This window comes from Garra rufa, chromosome 20 (genome assembly GCF_049309525.1).
Source record: "Garra rufa chromosome 20, GarRuf1.0, whole genome shotgun sequence".
Lineage (NCBI taxonomy): Eukaryota > Metazoa > Chordata > Actinopteri > Cypriniformes > Cyprinidae > Garra > Garra rufa.
Genome location: NC_133380.1, coordinates 31,652,752 through 31,671,795, shown reverse-complemented (window position 1 = coordinate 31,671,795; position 19,044 = coordinate 31,652,752). Strand labels below are relative to the sequence as shown.

Below are 19,044 nucleotides of genomic sequence, written 5' to 3'. Positions count from 1 at the left end.
AGGGACTTATGTGAGGATCCTGTTTGTGGACTTCAGTTCAGCCTTCAACACTATCATCCCAAACCTCCTCCTGCCCAAACTAATTCAGCTCTCTGTGCCCACCTCGGTCTGTCAGTGGATCAACAGCTTCCTGACAGACAGGCAGCAGCTAGTGAGGCTTGGAAAATTCTCATCCAGCGCCCGTACTATCACCACTGGCGCCCCACAGGGTTGTGTCCTCTCCCCACTGCTCTTCTCCCTGTACACTAATGACTGTACCTCTAAAGACCCCTCTGTCAAGCTCCTGAAGTTTGCAGATGACACCACACTTATCGGCCTCATTCAGGACGGTGACAAGTCTGCTTACAGACAGGAGGTAAAAGAGCTGGCTGTCTGGTGCAGTCATAACAACCTGGAGCTGAACACGCTCAAAACTGTGGAGATGATCATGGACTTTAGGAGGAATCCCCCTGCTCTCCCCCCACTCACCATCATGAACAGCACTGTAAACACTGTGGAGTCATTCAGGTTCCTTGGCAACACCATCTCTCAGGACCTGAAGTGGGACATTCACATAGACTCCATTGCAAAAAAGGCCCAGCAGAGGACTGCTGAAACAGTTTTACTCTGCCATCATTGAGTCTGTCCTCTGCACTTCAATTACTATCTGGTTCAGCTCAGCTACCAACTCTGATCTCAGAAGACTACGTCGGGTAGTCCGGATAGCTGAACGAATCATTGGTACATCCTTCCCTACCCTTCAGGATCTGTACTTATTCAGAGTACGCAAAAGGGCTGGCAAAATCATTTTGGACCCCTCACATCCAACACACTCGCTTTTTGAACTTTTACCGTCTGGTCGGCGCTACAGAGCACTGAGCACCAAAACGACCAGAAACAGAAACAGTTTCTTTCCTCAGGCAATCCATCTCATGAACACTTGATCATGGAACATAAAACACTATTATACACTCTTTACTCACTACTCAGTTATTTTATTTAATGCACATACTTACATTCAAATATTGCACCTAATATACCTATACATAGTAAATTGAAGATTTTTGTATATTGTGTCTGCTATTTTTGCACATTGTCTGTCTTGTATACTTGTATATTGTTCTTTTTATAATCTGTGTTGTCATGTCACTGTCATTCTGTAGCACTGTGGAGCTTCTGTCACTAAAACAAATTCCTAGTATGTGTAAACATACCTGGCAATAAAGCTCATTCTGATTCTGATTCTGATTCTAACTGGGGTTGGAACTCTGCAGGACACCGGCCCATCAGGACCGAGTTTGAACACCCCTGTGTTAGATATTAAGCACATCAGACTTATAGCTTTACACAAGAACATGTAAAGTGTCTTACCCATCACTGTTTAGATCAGCTACAGTCACAGAGTAACCAAACGAGGAAGCCAGTTCCTCACCCCACAGAATGTGGTCAGGCATCAGCCGGTAGACGTTGTCCTTTCGTAGCAGAACCACGGCTCCTGTGTGATTAGCTCGAGGAGCTCCAGCAACAAATGTCAGCTCAGACTTACTCATAAGACCTCTGGCTGAGTCCACAGAAAAACCTATTAAGGGAAGTGACAGATTCAAAAATTAAAGCAAACAGAGCACATGATGATTTATAGATTTCATATGATCTTGCCAGTTAGTAAGACATTATGGTATATGATGGTATTATGGTTTATCAGTGTTGTGAGGATACCACAAGCTTAGTAGCCAATACTAGTGCAATGGGATTTACAAAATATAAACAAACTATTAAAAACGTTCTTTGTCTACAAACCCAGGTAGCTGTTCTGAGCAACATCCTCAAATGAGCTTTTGGACGGTTCCAGTGTTTTGTAGACCAGAGCATCTTCAACAGGACTGGCCATAAATAATAGCCCTAAAAAGAGAAAGATTTACAGGGGTGAAAAAGTCACATCAATTTATCAAAGGCAGTTATCTGGGGACAACTATACTAATCTAATACCTAAAAGCAGAAAAGGTTTATATTAACACATTGACTCAGTCATAGGAAATAAATAATTAATCCAAAGTCCTAATATCAGAAATTATATAGGCTACAACGGGGCTAAAGGCACACACTAAGAAAAAATGTGCTTTTGACTGCGCCCAAAGTGTATTATTGCAGAAAAATATATTTGTTTGCATTGAACATTTATGGAGCAACATATTTTGTGTAAAAATATATCATACAAGTCTTTTTTTTTTTTAATTGTATAAATGTATGAAGTAGCAAAGGGGGCCTTTAACCCCACACACAAGGTAAAAGGTTCACCAGCATGGGGTAAAAGGCACAAAGTATTGATACAAATACTTAATAATACTTGTTCAAAACAATCACTTTAGCAAAGTTTGTACTATTTTCTGCTTATTCTGATAAATAAACTAATAAATGTTTGTTCAATAAATATACTGTAATTAAAATATGTTATGTAAAACATATATTTTAAAATACAGAAACAAATCACTTTAAAATGTAAAGATTCTGAAAGCATTGAAGGAGATCCCATAGTAATTTAATATAGATTTACAGAAGTAACAACAAATTATATTGTAATATATGGTATGATTAATAGCATGCTTTTAAATATGATGATTTCATTCTAAACATGGTGCTTATCTCTAAGATGGACACTCAACATAATATATGATATTTACCATCTGAATCTAACCATGTCATGTCAACAAATGGAAAAGTCAGCCTTGTTAATTATTGTGACATTTAGCCCCAACAGCAGGGGTGATTTTTACCCCAAATACCACACTTTTACATATTATTTCATTATTTAAAAAACTGTTGCTTTAATTATCATTAACAAAACCTTTGTCTCAAGATATATTCAAGAATTTTAATGATTCTCATTTGCTACTTGAATCTGCAACATTTAAAAAAAATAAAAATTTTAGATCAAGTAAGCACAGAATCGACTTTGCAATGCTGCCCTCGACCATCAGCCAAATTTGCGCATGTATCTTGAAAAGCGGATGTTTGGGAAAGTGCTAAGTCACGTTTTCTGACATCTAGTGGTTTAGAGGTAAATAATATCAAAGGCACCTTTTACCTCAGGCCGCCTTTAGCCCTGTTGTTTCCTATTTTTGTGTCTTATATATGATCATTTAAAATGTGTGGTCTAATATGTCTTTGAAAAACTCACAACCTTATTACCTTTCCAGTTGTAGGTCCCCGGAGCCCCAAAGAGGACGTAGTTTTTGTCAGGTGTGAAACTAGCTGACAGGCCCTGCTGGCAGAATCCAAACTGCTCATGTCCTTTAGAACGACCTTCACAAAACTTCCACTCTCCCCCGTCCAGATCATCTCTCTCAGTCAAATCTTCACTCAGCAAATAACAGCGTCCAATCGGGTCACGGGTCTCAAACGTCTGGTTGACATGTTCTCTGAGCTCATAGAGGTGAGCGCATGTCTGTGTAAATTATAACACAAAGACGATGATGTAGTGCACATGCCACAACTACCTAGTCCCCATTCTACCTAATTCTGCTTTGTTTTTATAATCCAAACTTTATGATTGATAGTTTTCTTACACATTGTAAGAAAGCAGTGATAAAATGAGGTATTTGAATTGCATTGAATTCCATTTTGATGGAGAATGCAATGTGGGGGCACTATGTTTTATTTGGGCTTCTGGGCTGGACCTGTGCTTATGATTGAGGGTGTTTCAAGGAGAAAAAGAATGCATTTGATGCCTACTAGGAGCAGGGTTGAGTAACCCTACTGCACTGTGTGTATGTCATTATTTACTGTATATTTGGCAAATCAGATCTGTCTAATCTACCTGCCACAGGTATAAAATATACTCACCACTACTTTTCCACCAATCCCTTGACTTTTGACTGTGACACCCAACCACTGGTTGTCTTTGCTCTCTTGGGCCAGACTCACTTGAGAAAATGACAAACATTTTTCCTTGAATGGATAAAGCTTAGCAGAGCTAACACTTTAGTTCCTCACATTAAAATGAAGCTAAAGTTGTCTTAATGAAAGAAAAAATAAGTTGTACCATGTCCATCGATGTCTACTCGTTCACACTTCTCCGGTGTAACTGGACAGCGATACAGTGCACCGGGACGAGTGCTCCGCAAAGCTCCTACACCCCGGGCCTGAGGCGCCCCAACCAATATCCTGCAGAGGAAGACCAACAGTTAGCAGTTACAAGAAAACAAAATTAAATATCACAAGAATGGAAATTAAATAATCAGACTCTTTGATGTTCCACTCAGAGCTAACACTATTGTAAGGTGAGTTACGGCTATGTCAACGAACATAACGGAGCAGCTGGACAAAGATTTAGGTTTGTGCAAATGGTTCTCCATCTATTGTGATGAGTCTGTAGATGTTTTAGTAGTACAGATCATGTTTTTTATCAGAATGGTTTGCAGTGTATTTTTTGTTTGTTTGTTTTTTAGTGAAATAGGAATTTCTGACATTACTGAGTGGCTACCAGACCTTGCTTTCCTAACTGACACCACCTAAGGAAATGGATCTGATATGCGAGGAAAGGCGCTTTGAGCATTCTTGTGTCTGTCATGTGCTTCTCTTGACCTGCTCTTCCCTGTCTTCTTGTTTAGCGCTTGCCTAGTCATCCATCTGAGCTCTGCTTAGTCTTGGCTTTGTGTTTTGCTGCATCCCTCGGCTCTTCCATCTCTGTCAAGCACTTTAGTTCTAGGTGCTGTTTCGAACTGATCTCTTGTTACTGATATCCAACCTGGGCCTGACTTTGCACCTGGGTTTCTCTTTGTGGCCTCTTTGCCTTCTCTGACTTCTTATCTGGTGCTTATCCTTGACCATCCTTCTTGCCTTCTGCCTTTCCGGTTGGAGTTTGAGGACTCAATGGCCTGTGGACTTGTTTGGCTTTTGTGTTTTACTTTATATTTGCCTTACCTTAAGTTTTTGTCTGATTAAATGCTTGGATCCTCAGTATTTGCACTGACAACTTAACTGTTTCTGAGCACATCAGGACTCAGGTTCTAATCTGATCGGTTTCCTCCACCTCACTTTCTCTTCTCACTTTTGTTTTTAACATGGCTATTTTTTTGGCATTAAAATAGTACTGTCTGGATTTACTAAAAATTTGTGCTAAAAAGGCGTGGACACAGTTAGTTTTTTCACCTGACCTTATTGAATATGCATTTGTAGGAGCTTCCCCTTCAGATGTACAATTTATGGGACTAACGTATGAAAATGAATGACGCAACATGATTTACTAATGTTTGCACTCGTCAAATAACTGGCATCTGCACCATTTTTTAACGCCCCAAAAAGCATCTCTTAAAACAGGCGGTAATTTGCACTGTTCTTGGTAGATGGCGCTGTTACGAAATTGCGCTCTAACGCTAATTTGCCCTGTTCCACAAATCTGTCCCTCTGTGTCTTGAATGTTATTGTTACAGTCTTCTTCTCACAGGTCTCTTCTGTCAAAGGTCTCTCCAGCAGCTATTCCTCTCTGGTTCTCAGCCTTGACCCCTGCGTCGGTTCTCTCACCTGTGTTTTGCTCCTTAATTTGGTTATTAGTTCAGACTTCTTACCTAGAACTGACCACCCCATGTGATTGTCCCCACTGCCAGCTGAGTTTGTCCCCCCAAAAAATGTGTTTTTCTTTGTGTTAATTAAAGCGTTGTTCTACTCAAATGCTGCAGGATATTTTCTGTTCACTAATTTAAACTTTTTTTTTTTTTACTTTTTTTCGAAGCCTGTGTCTTTTAGTCAACTACACTGTTGTGTGTTTTTTTCCAGGTTCACACAGATAACAGAGGAACCACATGTGTAGAGAATCACATTATAGTCACTACTTCCATTATTTTAGCATTTCCAATGGAACAACTTTCTGTAAGAGTGCTAGTGCATCTAGCTCATTCTTTACAATAAACATGGTTTATTTTTTTAAAATAAAACTATGATGTTTAGAGATTTTACTCTTTTTTTGTAACTATCATATATAGTATTGGCATTCAACCCCACCAGCAATTTATACAGCTTTTGAGGCTTTTGAAGTTTTATAGTGTGATTAAAATATAACTTTAAAAACTATTAATATGCATTTTTCCCTTACACACACAACTAGTGTGTATTACAAAGGTCACTGGATATTTATAAAATACTGTAAATAAAGCAATTAAGAACTTTTAGGAATGAAAACTCTAAAGATCATGTTACCTTTTTGTGTTTGTATCTGGTGATCTAACATTTGTCTACTTAAGATAAAGAGTTTTGCAAGAACCACAAATGTCAAGGCATTTTATATATTGCATACCCTTTTTTAAGCCCCTGACTGTATTTAACAAGCTTTGTATTACTGAGTGGGAAAGAAAGCTGAAGATCTTTGAAGACAGAATGTGACGGACTGTGTCTTGCCCTCGGTGTTGTGTTGTGGTGCCTGGATGTGGTACAAGTGCTCCAAAAACTCTGGGAACTCATTAGCATGAAAAAGACTCTGTGTGAAAGGCATCTAAATGGAGGACAATGACAAAGGACAAAGCCGATCCTCCCCTCCCGCTCTATTTCAATATTTCTTTCAGCTGTACATTTACTGCTCCACATTTTTGCATTCGTTTAGTAAAGGCTGTGATCAGTATAGATGGGAAATTACACCCACCCACACACACACACACACACACACACAACAATTTCATTGTCATACAACAGCTTTCCTGAACATAGGTGTTGGTGTTTTGAACCAGAATAAGTTTAGCCTCAACTCATGACAATCTGCAGCAGTTGTCGGGTGACACTGCAATCCTGTGTCACATCAGTTATGTGGAGTTGTGCAGTTTATTCAGGTCTAACACAACAGGATGATGGTGGACTTTTGTCACGGATTGGCCAGGTTCCACACCCTCAATCACACCCAGATCACCATCACCTGAATTCTGATCACCGGCACCTGCACGTCATCATTACAGCCACCTATAAATACTCACGCCACACACCACTCTATGTCCGGGCTCGTTCTACGAAAGCGGACTGTAGTGTCACTCTTCCCAAGAGTCTCGCTATCCTATCGTTACCTGAAAGTACTTACCTGAACTCTGTCTCGTTCCAGTTTTCCAAGTTCCTGTTTCCCAAGTTCCAGTCTTCTGAGTCCAGTCCTCCGAGTGTTCTCATCGGCAGTTCAACGTGGTGTGTGCCGTAAGTCATCCTCTGCTCCGTTCAAGTAATCAGCATCCCCTTCTCCGCTATCTGGATCCTGCAAGGAAGGATATCATCCCATTCATTTCCATGTTCACTCAACCCCAACATCTCATCGTCTGCCATACTCACCTAGGATTGGGTCTTCTCACATCTTCGACATCACTGCTCACTATAAATAAATATCATTGTTTCACTTACCTTGTTGTCCCGTCTGCTTCATAACAGAAGCCCGGACCTGAATACAGTCAGCAGCATGAATGTCAATGACCCATTTCAAGAGTTGGTGGATTCTCTTCGTAAAATCCTTCTGGCATCACCATCTGTCACCCCTTCCGCACCGCCGCTCGTCACGCCTCCCAGCACTTCTTCGGATCCACAGCCATCCAGTCCCATGGCCCGACCAGCGCCATACGATGGCGGGGCGGAGGAGTGCAACGGATTTCTCCTGCAATGTTCTCTGGTTTTCTCTATGCAGCCTGCGCTCTACCCCACTGATCAATCTAAAATTGCATTTATCATCTCTCTTCTCACAGGACCAGCGCTAAAATGGGCGAACTCTATTTGGCAACAGAATGGACCGGCCGCTCGTTCCTTCCAGACATTTATTGCTCACTTCAAGGAAGTCTTCAGTCGTACGGATGGAGAAATAACAGCGGGTGAGCAACTGTATCATTTAACTCAAGGATCTATGTCTACACAGGAGTATGCTCTACGTTTCCGCACCCTCGCTGCGGCCAGTGGATGGAACGAGCGGTCACTGTTGACCACTTACCGTCTTGGTCTCGAGCCTCGCCTTCGTCTCCAACTCGCTGCCCTAGATGACACCATGGGGTTAGAGCGCTTCATCCAACAGTCCATCCGATGTTCTGACCGTATGTTATCATATCTCTCTGAAACCTCGAATACTGCACTCCTCCGCCCAACGGACATCGCCAGCCCTCCAGAACCAGAGCCTATGATACTGGAGTCTGGTAGACTATCTCCCGCTGAGGGACAGAGGAGGCTGACCCGGGGTTTGTGCCTCTATTGTGGTGCTAGTGGGCACATCAGACTGACGTGCCCCCTCCGTCCAGTCACTGCTGCGGTGAGTGTCATTCAATCAGACGTGGAAAAGATGTATCCCTTGTCTACATGTGTGCAGTTAACCACTTCCTCATCTTCTATCATAGCCCACGCCCTCATCGACTTCGGGTCAGCGGGTAATTTCATCTCGGGGAACCTCTGTCGCCAGCTCCAGCTCCGAACCGAAGCTTCGTCGAGCGTCTACCAGATCCAACCCATAACCAGCTCCATCACCACGAGACCACGAATACACCGGAAGTGCCAACCCATCTATCTCCAGATCGGAGTCCTTCACCACGAGGAAATTCAGTTACTGGTTCTGGAAGGCGCCACTATGGATATCATCTTGGGGCGGCCGTGGCTGGCGAAACATAGTCCCATCATCTCCTGGGGCAATGGAGAAATAATTCAATGGAGTCATAACTGCTTTCCCGAGTGTTTTCCTGACCTTCCTCGTCCGATTCCAAGACCCATGAACTATCAACGCCACGTCCATTGAAAGTCCCCTGGAGAAACGTTCTACCCAGATTCCTGAAACCTACTCCTCCTTCCAGGATGTCTTCTGCCCCAGGAGAGCTTCCCAGCTGCCGCCCCATCGGCCATGGGACTGCGCCATAGACCTGATTCCAGGCGCCCCTCTGCCTAAGGGAAGGATCTACCCGTTGTCACTTCCGGAGAGTAAGGCCATGGAGGAGTACATTCAGGAAGCATTACAACAAGGCTACATCCGTCCATCCAAATCCCCAGCAGCATCCAGCTTTTTCTTCGTCGCGAAGAAGGACGGAGGGCTGCGGCCATGCATAGATTACCGAGTCTTGAATCAAGGTACCGTAAAATTCAAATACCCCCTTCCTCTCGTCCCTGCGGCCCTGGAACAACTACGAACAGCCACCATCTTCACTAAGTTGGACCTCCGCAGCGCATACAATCTGGTGAGAATACGGAGGGGGGATGAGTGGAAGACGGCCTTCGTGACCCCTACCGGGCACTATGAATATCGGGTCATGCCCTATGGCCTGGTCAACGCCCCCTCCGTATTTCAAAACTTCATCCATGAAGTCCTCCGGGAGTTCCTCCACAGGTCAGTGATAGTCTACATTGATGACATCCTCGTGTACTCCCGGAGTGAGACTGAGCATATCCACCACGTTGCGGAGGTCCTCCAGAAGCTCAGGGAGCATCAGCTCTTCCTCAAAGCGGAAAAATGTTCATTTCACCTTCCCTCTGTTCAGTTTCTGGGTTACGTCATCGACCAAGAAGGTATCCGCATGGACGAGAGGAAGGTATCATCAGTCACCTCCTGGCCACAACCATCATCTATCAAGGAATTACAGAGATTTCTTGGCTTCGCCAATTTCTACCGCCGGTTTATTCAAGGATACAGTCTCATTGCCACGCCGTTAACCAACCTACTCAAAGGTAAACCTTCCAAGTTGTCCTGGACTCCCGAAGCCGCCGCAGCCTTCCAGTCCCTGAAGAGAGCCTTCACCAAGGCACCCATCCTGCGACATCCCAATCCTGAACTCCCTTTCGTCGTCGAGGTAGACGCCTCCACTACCGGCGTGGGGGCAGTGCTATCCCAGCATCACGGTGCCACCAAGTTACTCCATCCATGTGCCTACTTCTCCCGGAAGTTCAGCCCGGCGGAGAGGAATTATGACATCGGCAATAGGGAACTCCTGGCCATTAAACTTGCCCTGGAGGAGTGGCGACACTGGCTGGAGGGGGCCAGTCATCCATTTCTGGTACTTACCGATCACAAAAACCTCCAATACCTCCGTGATGCCAAACGCCTATGTCCACGCCAGGCCCGATGGGCGCTCTTCTTCTCAAGATTTCAGTTTACCATCTCCTACCGTCCCGGTCCCAAAAATGTCAGAGCCGACGCCTTGTCTCGTATCCATGACTCTTCCAATGTCCATGAACTCCCAGGATCCATCCTCCCAGACAAGATTATTGTCAGCCCCATAGAATGGTCAGCCCCTCCTAGTGTCGCTACTCCGGTTCCTCGTCCTCCGCCGGGCTGTCCCCCTGATCGTCGTTACATCCCCAGGACGCAACGGGTAGATCTCATTCGTTCCATCCACACTTCCCTAGGCACTGGGCACCCCGGGACCAACAACACCCTCTCGCTGTTGTCCGAACGCTTCTGGTGGCCTGGGATGGCAAGGGATGTGCAGCGTTACGTCAAGGGCTGCCGTGAATGTGCCATGTCCAAGAATCCAAGACACTTACCAGCAGGGAAGCTCCATCCCTTGCCGATCCCGAACCGCCCCTGGTCACACCTAGGGGTCGATTTCATGACGGATCTGCCGGAGTCGGATGGAAATACCTGCATCTTGGTGATTGTGGACCGCTTCTCAAAGTTTTGCAAGCTCCTACCCCTGAGAGGACTACCCACGGTCTTCGAAACTGCGGAGCTCCTTTTCAATAATGTCTTCCGTCATTACGGCATACCTGAAGATGTGGTATCAGATCGCGGTCCACAATTCATCTCCCGTCTTTGGAAGTCCTTCTTCCGGCTCCTAGGTGTGACCGTCAGCCTCTCCTCTGGCTACCATCCGCAGACCAACGGCCAGACGGAGAGGAAGATCCAGGAAGTGGGGCGGTTCCTCCGGACATTCTGCCATAGCCGCCAGAACTCCTGGAACCAGTTCCTGGGCTGGGCCGAATACGCCCAGAATTCACTGCGGCAACCATCCACCGGCCTCACACCATTCCAGTGCGTCCTCGGTTTCCAGCCACCCCTATTTCCCTGGAATGGTGAACCATCTGAGGTCCCCGCAGTGGATCACTGGTTCCGGGAGAGCGAGAGGGCCTGGGACGAGGCCCACCACCACCTACAGAGGGCAGTCCGCAGACAGAAGACCCAGGCGGATCGGAGGAGGAGCACGGCCCCTGAATTCAGTCCAGGTGATCAGGTTTGGTTGTCCACCCGAGATATCCGTCTGCGGCTGCCCTCCAAAAAGTTAAGTCCCAGGTTTGTTGGTCCTTTCCAAGTCCTGGAACAGGTAAACCCGGTCACTTACAGACTTCAACTCCCTCCGGAATACCGTATCCATCCTACATTCCATGTCTCCCTCTTAAAACCGTTTCACCCACCTCTCACTTCCTCCACAGAGCCTGGCCATGAAGAGGAACCTCCTCCCCCCCTGATGCTAGATGACGGCACCATCTATTCCGTCCGGGAAATCCTCCGATCTCGTCGTCGTGGTGGTCTCCTAGAATATCTGGTGGATTGGGAGGGGTATGGACCTGAAGAGAGGTCATGGGTCCCAAGAGAAGACATCCTCGATCCCACGCTCACCGAGGAATTCCACACCGCTCATCCGGAGTTTCCTGCACCTAGGGGACGAGGGAGACCACCACGGCGCAGAAAATTTCGGCCCTCAGGAGCGGGCCCTGGGGAGGGGGGTAGTGTCACGGATTGGCCAGGTTCCACACCCTCAATCACACCCAGATCACCATCACCTGAATTCTGATCACCGGCACCTGCACGTCATCATTACAGCCACCTATAAATACTCACGCCACACACCACTCTATGTCCGGGCTCGTTCTACGAAAGTGGACTGTAGTGTCACTCTTCCCAAGAGTCTCGCTATCCTATCGTTACCTGAAAGTACTTACCTGAACTCTGTCTCGTTCCAGTTTTCCAAGTTCCTGTTTCCCAAGTTCCAGTCTTCTGAGTCCAGTCCTCCGAGTGTTCTCATCGGCAGTTCAACGTGGTGTGTGCCGTAAGTCATCCTCTGCTCCGTTCAAGGAATCAGCATCCCCTTCTCCGCTATCTGGATCCTGCAAGGAAGGATATCATCCCATTCAGTTCCAAGTTCACTCAACCCCAACATCTCATCGTCTGCCATACTCACCTAGGATTGGGTCTTCTCACATCTTCGACATCACTGCTCACTATAAATAAATATCATTGTTTCACTTACCTTGTTGTCCCGTCTGCTTCATAACAACTTTCTGTGGAAACCCATATCAAAATAACAACAGTCTTGGACAATAAACTAGAATGGGCTTAACCTACCACACAGATGAAACAATTCTTTCCAACTGGAAAAGTAAAATGGCTCAAGCCAGAAATCATTCTGCATATACATACAAACACTGTTATACTGTTACAGTTTTTTACGATTGTTTACACTCTAAAATAAAAATTTCCACACAATTTGCAAAATTCTACTCCAAGGAGCAAAACACCGCCACAGATTTGCACAACATTACACACAATGTCTGCTTCACTCTTTTTGCAAAACATTACACACAGTGATTTGTAAAACTCTACACACATTTCAACACCTTAGACACAGATAAGGATTGTAAGGTTACTTCCTTGTCATTACAAAGCCCCGAATTGCCAATGACCACACTAATGAACAAATTGGATAAACACATCCACAAGGTGTGGAAGCACACATGTGCTAATTTGAAAACGCAGCACTCAGGAGTGCTATAAAAGGCAGCAGGTGAGTTCACCTGTATTCATCAAAAATGATGTGGATGAAATCTTATGGCCTGATCCAGCCAGACGGAGAGATGAGGAATAGTTACAGTAGTTGTTGCTTTTTTTTTCCAGAGTCAAACTGTATGTACTTCATGCAGTAATTTTTATTTGTCTACAGATTTTATTTGTTTCATTGATTTCATTGTTGGTTGATTACTGTAACTGATTATGGTAAGAAATACTGTATTTCTTGAATTTAAATAAATACTTGAAATATTCAGTCTGCCGCATCAGTGTTGTGCAGTGCTTGGTAAGTTTATAGTAGGCCTTACATTCTCCCTCTATCTCAAACTAATTATGAAAAATGTTGTTTGTCACTATTTTGTTTTGTCATCGAAATGATCCCTTACATAACAATGTCTGCCCAAAAATCTAGCACATGCTATTTCCTAAAATTAGGTTGGTTTTTTTTACAAATGTGTTTTTTATTTATCACAGCAGTGTGAAACTGTCAGCAATAGTGTCTGATCATTGAGGACTGTGTTGGTTAAATGAAAACTAATAGCATTTTCACAAATATGTGTATATGTTTTGACTGAAATGTGTATGTTTTGACTGAAGTGTGTATGTTTTGACAGAAGTGTGTCATTTTGCAAACAATCTAGGAATTCCGCAAAATGAGTGTGGTGTTTGGATAATTGTGATTATATTTTGAAAAAAAGAACCCAGTTTTCAAAATTGTGTGTAAACAATTGAAAAAAACTGTAATATGTGTGTGTGTGTGTGTGTGTGTGTGTGTGTGTGTGTGTGTGTGTGTGTGTGTGTGTGTGTGTGTGTGTGTGTGTGTGTGTGTACCTGGTATTCATCACGTTGTGGGGACCAAATGTCCCCACAAGGATAGTAATACCAGTAGATTTTGACCTTGTGGGGACATTTCTCTGGTCCCCATGAGGAAACAGGCTTATAAATCATGCACAATGAGTTTTTTTGAGGAAGTAAAAGAGTGCACAATCTCCTGTGAGGGCTAGGTTTAGGTGTAGGGTAGGTGTAGGGCCATAGAAAGTATGGTTTGTACAGTATAAAAACCATTACGCCTATGGAATGTCCCCATAAAACATGTAAACCCAACATGTGTGTGTGTGTGTGTGTGTGTGTGTGTGTGTGTGTGTGTGTGTGTGTGTGTGTGTGTGTGTGTGTGTGTGTGTGTGTACCTGGTATTCATCACGTTGTGGGGACCAAATGTCCCCACAAGGATAGGAATACCAGTAGATTTTGACCTTGTGGGGACATTTCTCAGGTCCCCATGAGGAAACAGGCTTATAAATCATGCACAATGAGTTTTTTTGATGAAGTAAAAGTATGCACAATCTCCTGTGAGGGCTAGGTTTAGGTGTAGGGCGATAGAAAGTACGGTTTGTACAGTATAAAAACCATTACGCCTATGGAATGTCCCCATAAAACATGTAAACCCAACGTGTGTGTGTGTGTGTGTGTGTGTGTGTGTGTGTGTGTGTGTGTGTGTGTGTGTGTGTGTGTGTGTGTGTGAGAGAGGAATTGATGTGTGATTTCTAACTTAAGCCATCACATGAGAATCTGTCCCTTTATTAACGTATTCAATAATTGATTAATTTAAAAAAATCACTTTCAAAAAAGAGAGAGGTATTTAAAGCTATTCAAGAAAAAAACGTGACCTTCTGAAAAGCTTTGTAAGAGGTTTATGTGTAGATGAAGCTGGACAGTGACTGTATTTCTTAAAGGGGTCATTGGATACAAAATTCACTTTTACATTGTTGTTTAAACATAAATGTGTGTTGGCAGTGTGTGTACACATCCACCCTATAATGATAAAAATCCACCCTGTGTTTTTAAATCCTTATAAACCCTAACCCCTTTCTCAAATCAAGCCACTTTCTCACATCAGACCAAGGCCGCTCTCACGTTCATTGATGGACATGGCCGCTTTACCTTAGACTCACCCTGAGTGAGCTGTAAACTGTCCACAATTGTTTTGATTAGGCAAAGGATTATTTTCGTTTTTGAAGGGAATGCATCCCATGATCTACCTAAATTTTATATGTTAAAGCATATCATTCGTGATCCAGCTTCCCCAACAGAAGTGGTGAGTGGTGAGTATGAATTTTTGCAAATCGCTTTTCCTAATAATGTGCTAGCTACCTAGTTACGCTAATGAGCAAAGCTCATTAGCATTTAAAGGGACATGCACAGAAATGGTTCACTGTGAACAGAGTAGTTTTTGACAAAGTGAAGAGATTGTTGTTTTACACTACCATTAAGAAATTTTAACTACAGTATGTTATAGACTTTTCATTAAGACCCTAAAGAATCATATCAACTTGTGGAAAATGGGCATCCGATGACCCCTTTAAATACACATTTTTATCAAATCTAAATAAATACATAGTCATCAGAGTATGCAGTAAACAGGTCTACCCTATGTTGGAGGAGGCTGTGAGGTCGGGTCACTTCTCTTTTAGCAGTGGTCTATAACAGGCAGCAGTTCTCAAATGAGTATAAATAGAGCGCAAACACAGTAACAGCAGGCCAGACGACATCACAAGGCCAATCAATTGTGTCCAAACGTGCATTTACTGTCTTTACACTGAGACAAGGAGGATCTGATCTCATTGTGTTTGTGAGTGTGTGTGTGTGTGTGCGTGTATGCTTAGCTCAGGTATACCCTACGAAATTGCAGTTCCGAAATCCTTGTCCTTGCGGGGACATTTTTTTTTGTCCCCATGAGGAAAACAGCTTTAATAAATAATACTGAATAAAGTGTTTTGAAAATCTAAAAATGCTGAATTTTTTGTGTGAGGTTTAGGGATAGGGTTTAATTAGGGGGATAGAATGCCTATGGAATGAACCTATGTATGAAACCTATGTATATGTGTGTGTCATAGAAAGATCAGTGGCAAGCGACAGAAATATGTACACTTACTTAGTGCGGTAAGTAGTCAGTGTTCAACAGTCATATATTTGGGAATTCCCTGGATCAAATCACATGAAACTCTAAAACCATCAACTTTTGTAATCCAAAACGGTTATAAAGAGGGTGAAAAGCACCAGAAGCCAGTGTGTCATGGAGATTGGATTTATGTCTGGCTGCAGTTCTGAAGCTTCTCCTCAAGGATCAATAAACAAATATATATAGATTAAACAACCTGAGAAATACTAATAAAACCAAAGACAAAAAAATCTTCATAAATCCTATAATCAAGCCAAGAGTTTATAAAGCAATATAAAAAGGACTGGACATTTAAAGAGTAATGCATTATTTGTAACTTTTAGGAGCTAGTATCCATGGGAACAGAAAGATTAGCCAGTCTTTGAAACCTGTGTCAGATTTTGAATGAATCATTTCAGCTTGCTTCAGGCCTAAACCCAAACCCCTTAAAGCATCAGGTATTTAACTTTTAATGTGACAGCTTTTAACAGCTCCTCGCTAAAGAAGTGTCTTGTAACCGAATAGCTTATAGACACACACAAGCTCCTTTTAGACGCTGGAGACAGACGGTCTCCAGTATGAGTGTAGGACACTAGTAAACATACAGGTCTGACGAACACTATGAATAGAGAAGAGAGTGATACTTTTACATTAGAGAGAGGGAAAAAACAAAACACATGGACATAGAGATATCACATTTACATAAGCGATGAGTCAGTGGGTCATGATGAATGACGAAGCCCTGTATAATCAGACTGGTTTAGAGACCACCATACGTGATCAGACGCGACACACTGGATGTGCTCCTGGTGGACAGATCAGATCACAGGTGAAAAAAGAGAAAACACATTTTTAAAACTATTCTAACTTGACGTACTACAGTACTTCAGTGTACATGTGTACGCTGAAATCAGAGATGTATACTTACAAAAAGTGTTGCGTTGATGGCTATAGTAGTGAATTTAGAGATGCACAGTGACACCCCAGAGAAGCTGTCTACAAATGAATTCCATTTTAATCACTCGTTGCCCTCACTAAGTGACTAGTTGGTTGTTAGTTCACTAGTCAACCATCCTGACCTCTCTGCTCCCTTTTTCACATCTTTTCTGGTCTAGCAGTTAAAATGGTGCGTCTGATCACTTAGTAAATCAACAAACCTCTCCACAACAACACACGTCTTGAGGAATTAAATCCTCAAATAAATAATATTTAGTGCTAGATTACATGACCCTGGACCACAAAACCATTAATAAGGGTCTTTTTTTTTTATTTATCTGATGATGGTGCATAAATAAATTTTCCATTGATGTATTATTTGTTAGAATAGGACAATATTTGGCCAAGATACAATTATTTGAAAATCTGGAATCTGAGGGTGTAAAAAAATTAAATACTGAGAAAATCACCTTTAAAGTTGTCTAAATGAAGTTCTTAGCAATGCATATTACTAATAAAAAAAAAAAAGTTTTGATATATGTTATGGTAAGAAATATACTAAATATATTCATGGAACATGATCTTTGCTTAATATCCTATGATTTTTGGCATAAAAGAAAAAATCTATACTTTTGACCTATACATTGCTACAAATATGCCCGTGCTACTTAAGGCTGGTTTTGTGGTCCAGAGTCACATATGAGCATTAATAATAGTGATGATGGCCACTAATAATAGCTGATAATAAGCAGTGAGCTCAGCACAGCGTAATGCTTCTGACTGTAACTCATCTCACACACTCACTGTATGTCTGACAGAACACAAGCGTCCAGCTTTAACAGTCTCTGTGCATGACAATATCTGCTGTGTCACTGACTGAGCAGAACAGACAAGTCTCTGATCACAAATTGATTCAGCATGACAGATACTTTAAGCTGTTTCTCACACAATCACACATTAACAAACGGATTTATCACAGCACCCTAAATTTGCACATGAACAGTATTGCTATATATGATCACGTTTCAGGTCACAATCATTCTCGACATGAGCCTAATCAATAATCCAGTTGACAGACTCACCAGCTGTGAGGTTCAGGTGTGAGCTGCTGGTGTAAAGCCAAAGAGAAGCCGAAGAAACTTCCCTCCTCACCCTCCTTGATGAGGATGGTCGTTGTGTCCAGGTTAAATGCTGAGATCTGGGAGCAAAGAGTGAGCAGGAGGCAGCAGAGTCCAGCCGTGCACCTCCGCTGCGTGCGCCAAAGAGACATGACAAAGTTCAGCAGCTCTGATAAACACCACAGTCCTGGAGCAAGTGCTGATCATGAACATAAGACACTAGAAGTTCCTAAAAAATGATCAGTGTCTGTTTGCCAGTCTGAGCTCGGCTCCAGGCAGGAGTAGGACTGCTAAAGAAAGACTGCACAAGTGCATGGCCGCCCCTCCTCACACACACACACACAGAGCCGTGAATAGACCACCCACACCCCCCTCAGCTGACATCATCACTCAGCGATCCGTGGCACATTGATCAGGATCACTGGATATCACTAAACACTGAACAATACGAGGACCTGCAGCTACAGATCTGTGCTGGGTCACTTCATAAAACTTCCCATCTTAAATGGCGAACTGTAGTTTTTGTAATCTTTCAAAAATGCTATCAGATACAGAACTTCCTGAAGTGTTATTCAATTGCATTGTGGCATCTCAGGCTAGAAAGTTTGTAGTGATATAGGTATGGCTTAAAGGGTTAATTGATTTCATGTCATTGAGTTCATGTCATTATTAGCCTTGTGCTCAAGGTCATTGCACACCGTAATATGTTTTTAAGTTTATGTTATCTACAAATATCTAGTTTTAAAACAACCAGTTTACTGTACAAAATCATGACATTAGGGTTGACTATTTTTGATCATACCCTACTGTCAAACAAAATGTGACAAGCTTGAAATAAGCTTGAAGAGTTGATGAAAGAATAATGTCATTTGGTATGTTTCTCACACAAAGTACTGTGGACTACTCTTAAATTACTTTCACGACACTTTATGGTGTCTTTTTATCATTTCTGATAGCATCCACCCCTTACACTTTCATTGTATGAACGTGAATGTTTATCTCTGTGTCTACTAAAGAAAGAATGGCGAGTTTGAAATGGCATGTTGGCAGTAAATGATGACAGAATTTACATCGATACAAAGCTGGAATGAAGAGACAATGACTCTGATAGAGCTGAGAATATTCAGTAATGAAGAGAATGTAAAGATGCTTTGGTGCTGTAATCATGGCCCAGCCTGTCAAAAGTGTTGTGATATGCAGCCACAGCTGTTTCCATGAGTCATGTGACCTCCTCTCTTCCTCTCTGGCCTTATGCAACTGTCAGTCAAAATCTCACGAAATATAAACCCATTCTTGAAAAGAAAGAATACAAGTTTCTGAACTGAAAAGCACATGGTAATGCGTTTCAGTATTAGTGTAATAGCGATAAG

At 42.9% G+C, this 19,044-nt stretch overlaps 1 protein-coding gene across 1 annotated transcript in view; it reads right to left on the bottom strand.

The window, feature by feature from the left end:
- Positions 1 to 17,991, bottom strand: part of itga7 (integrin, alpha 7) — a 62,471-nt gene extending 44,480 nt beyond the window's left edge. Inside the window, exons 1-6 of the mRNA XM_073825550.1 lie at positions 17,639 to 17,991; positions 4,019 to 4,140; positions 3,820 to 3,899; positions 3,166 to 3,421; positions 1,777 to 1,878; positions 1,351 to 1,558 (exon numbers count right to left, since the gene is read on the bottom strand). Of these exons, the coding sequence (XP_073681651.1) occupies positions 1,351 to 1,558; positions 1,777 to 1,878; positions 3,166 to 3,421; positions 3,820 to 3,899; positions 4,019 to 4,140; positions 17,639 to 17,826 (956 nt within the window). The 5' untranslated portion in view covers positions 17,827 to 17,991. The remainder of the gene's footprint in view (positions 1 to 1,350; positions 1,559 to 1,776; positions 1,879 to 3,165; positions 3,422 to 3,819; positions 3,900 to 4,018; positions 4,141 to 17,638) is intronic.
- Between the last annotated feature and the right edge of the window lie 1,053 nt (positions 17,992 to 19,044).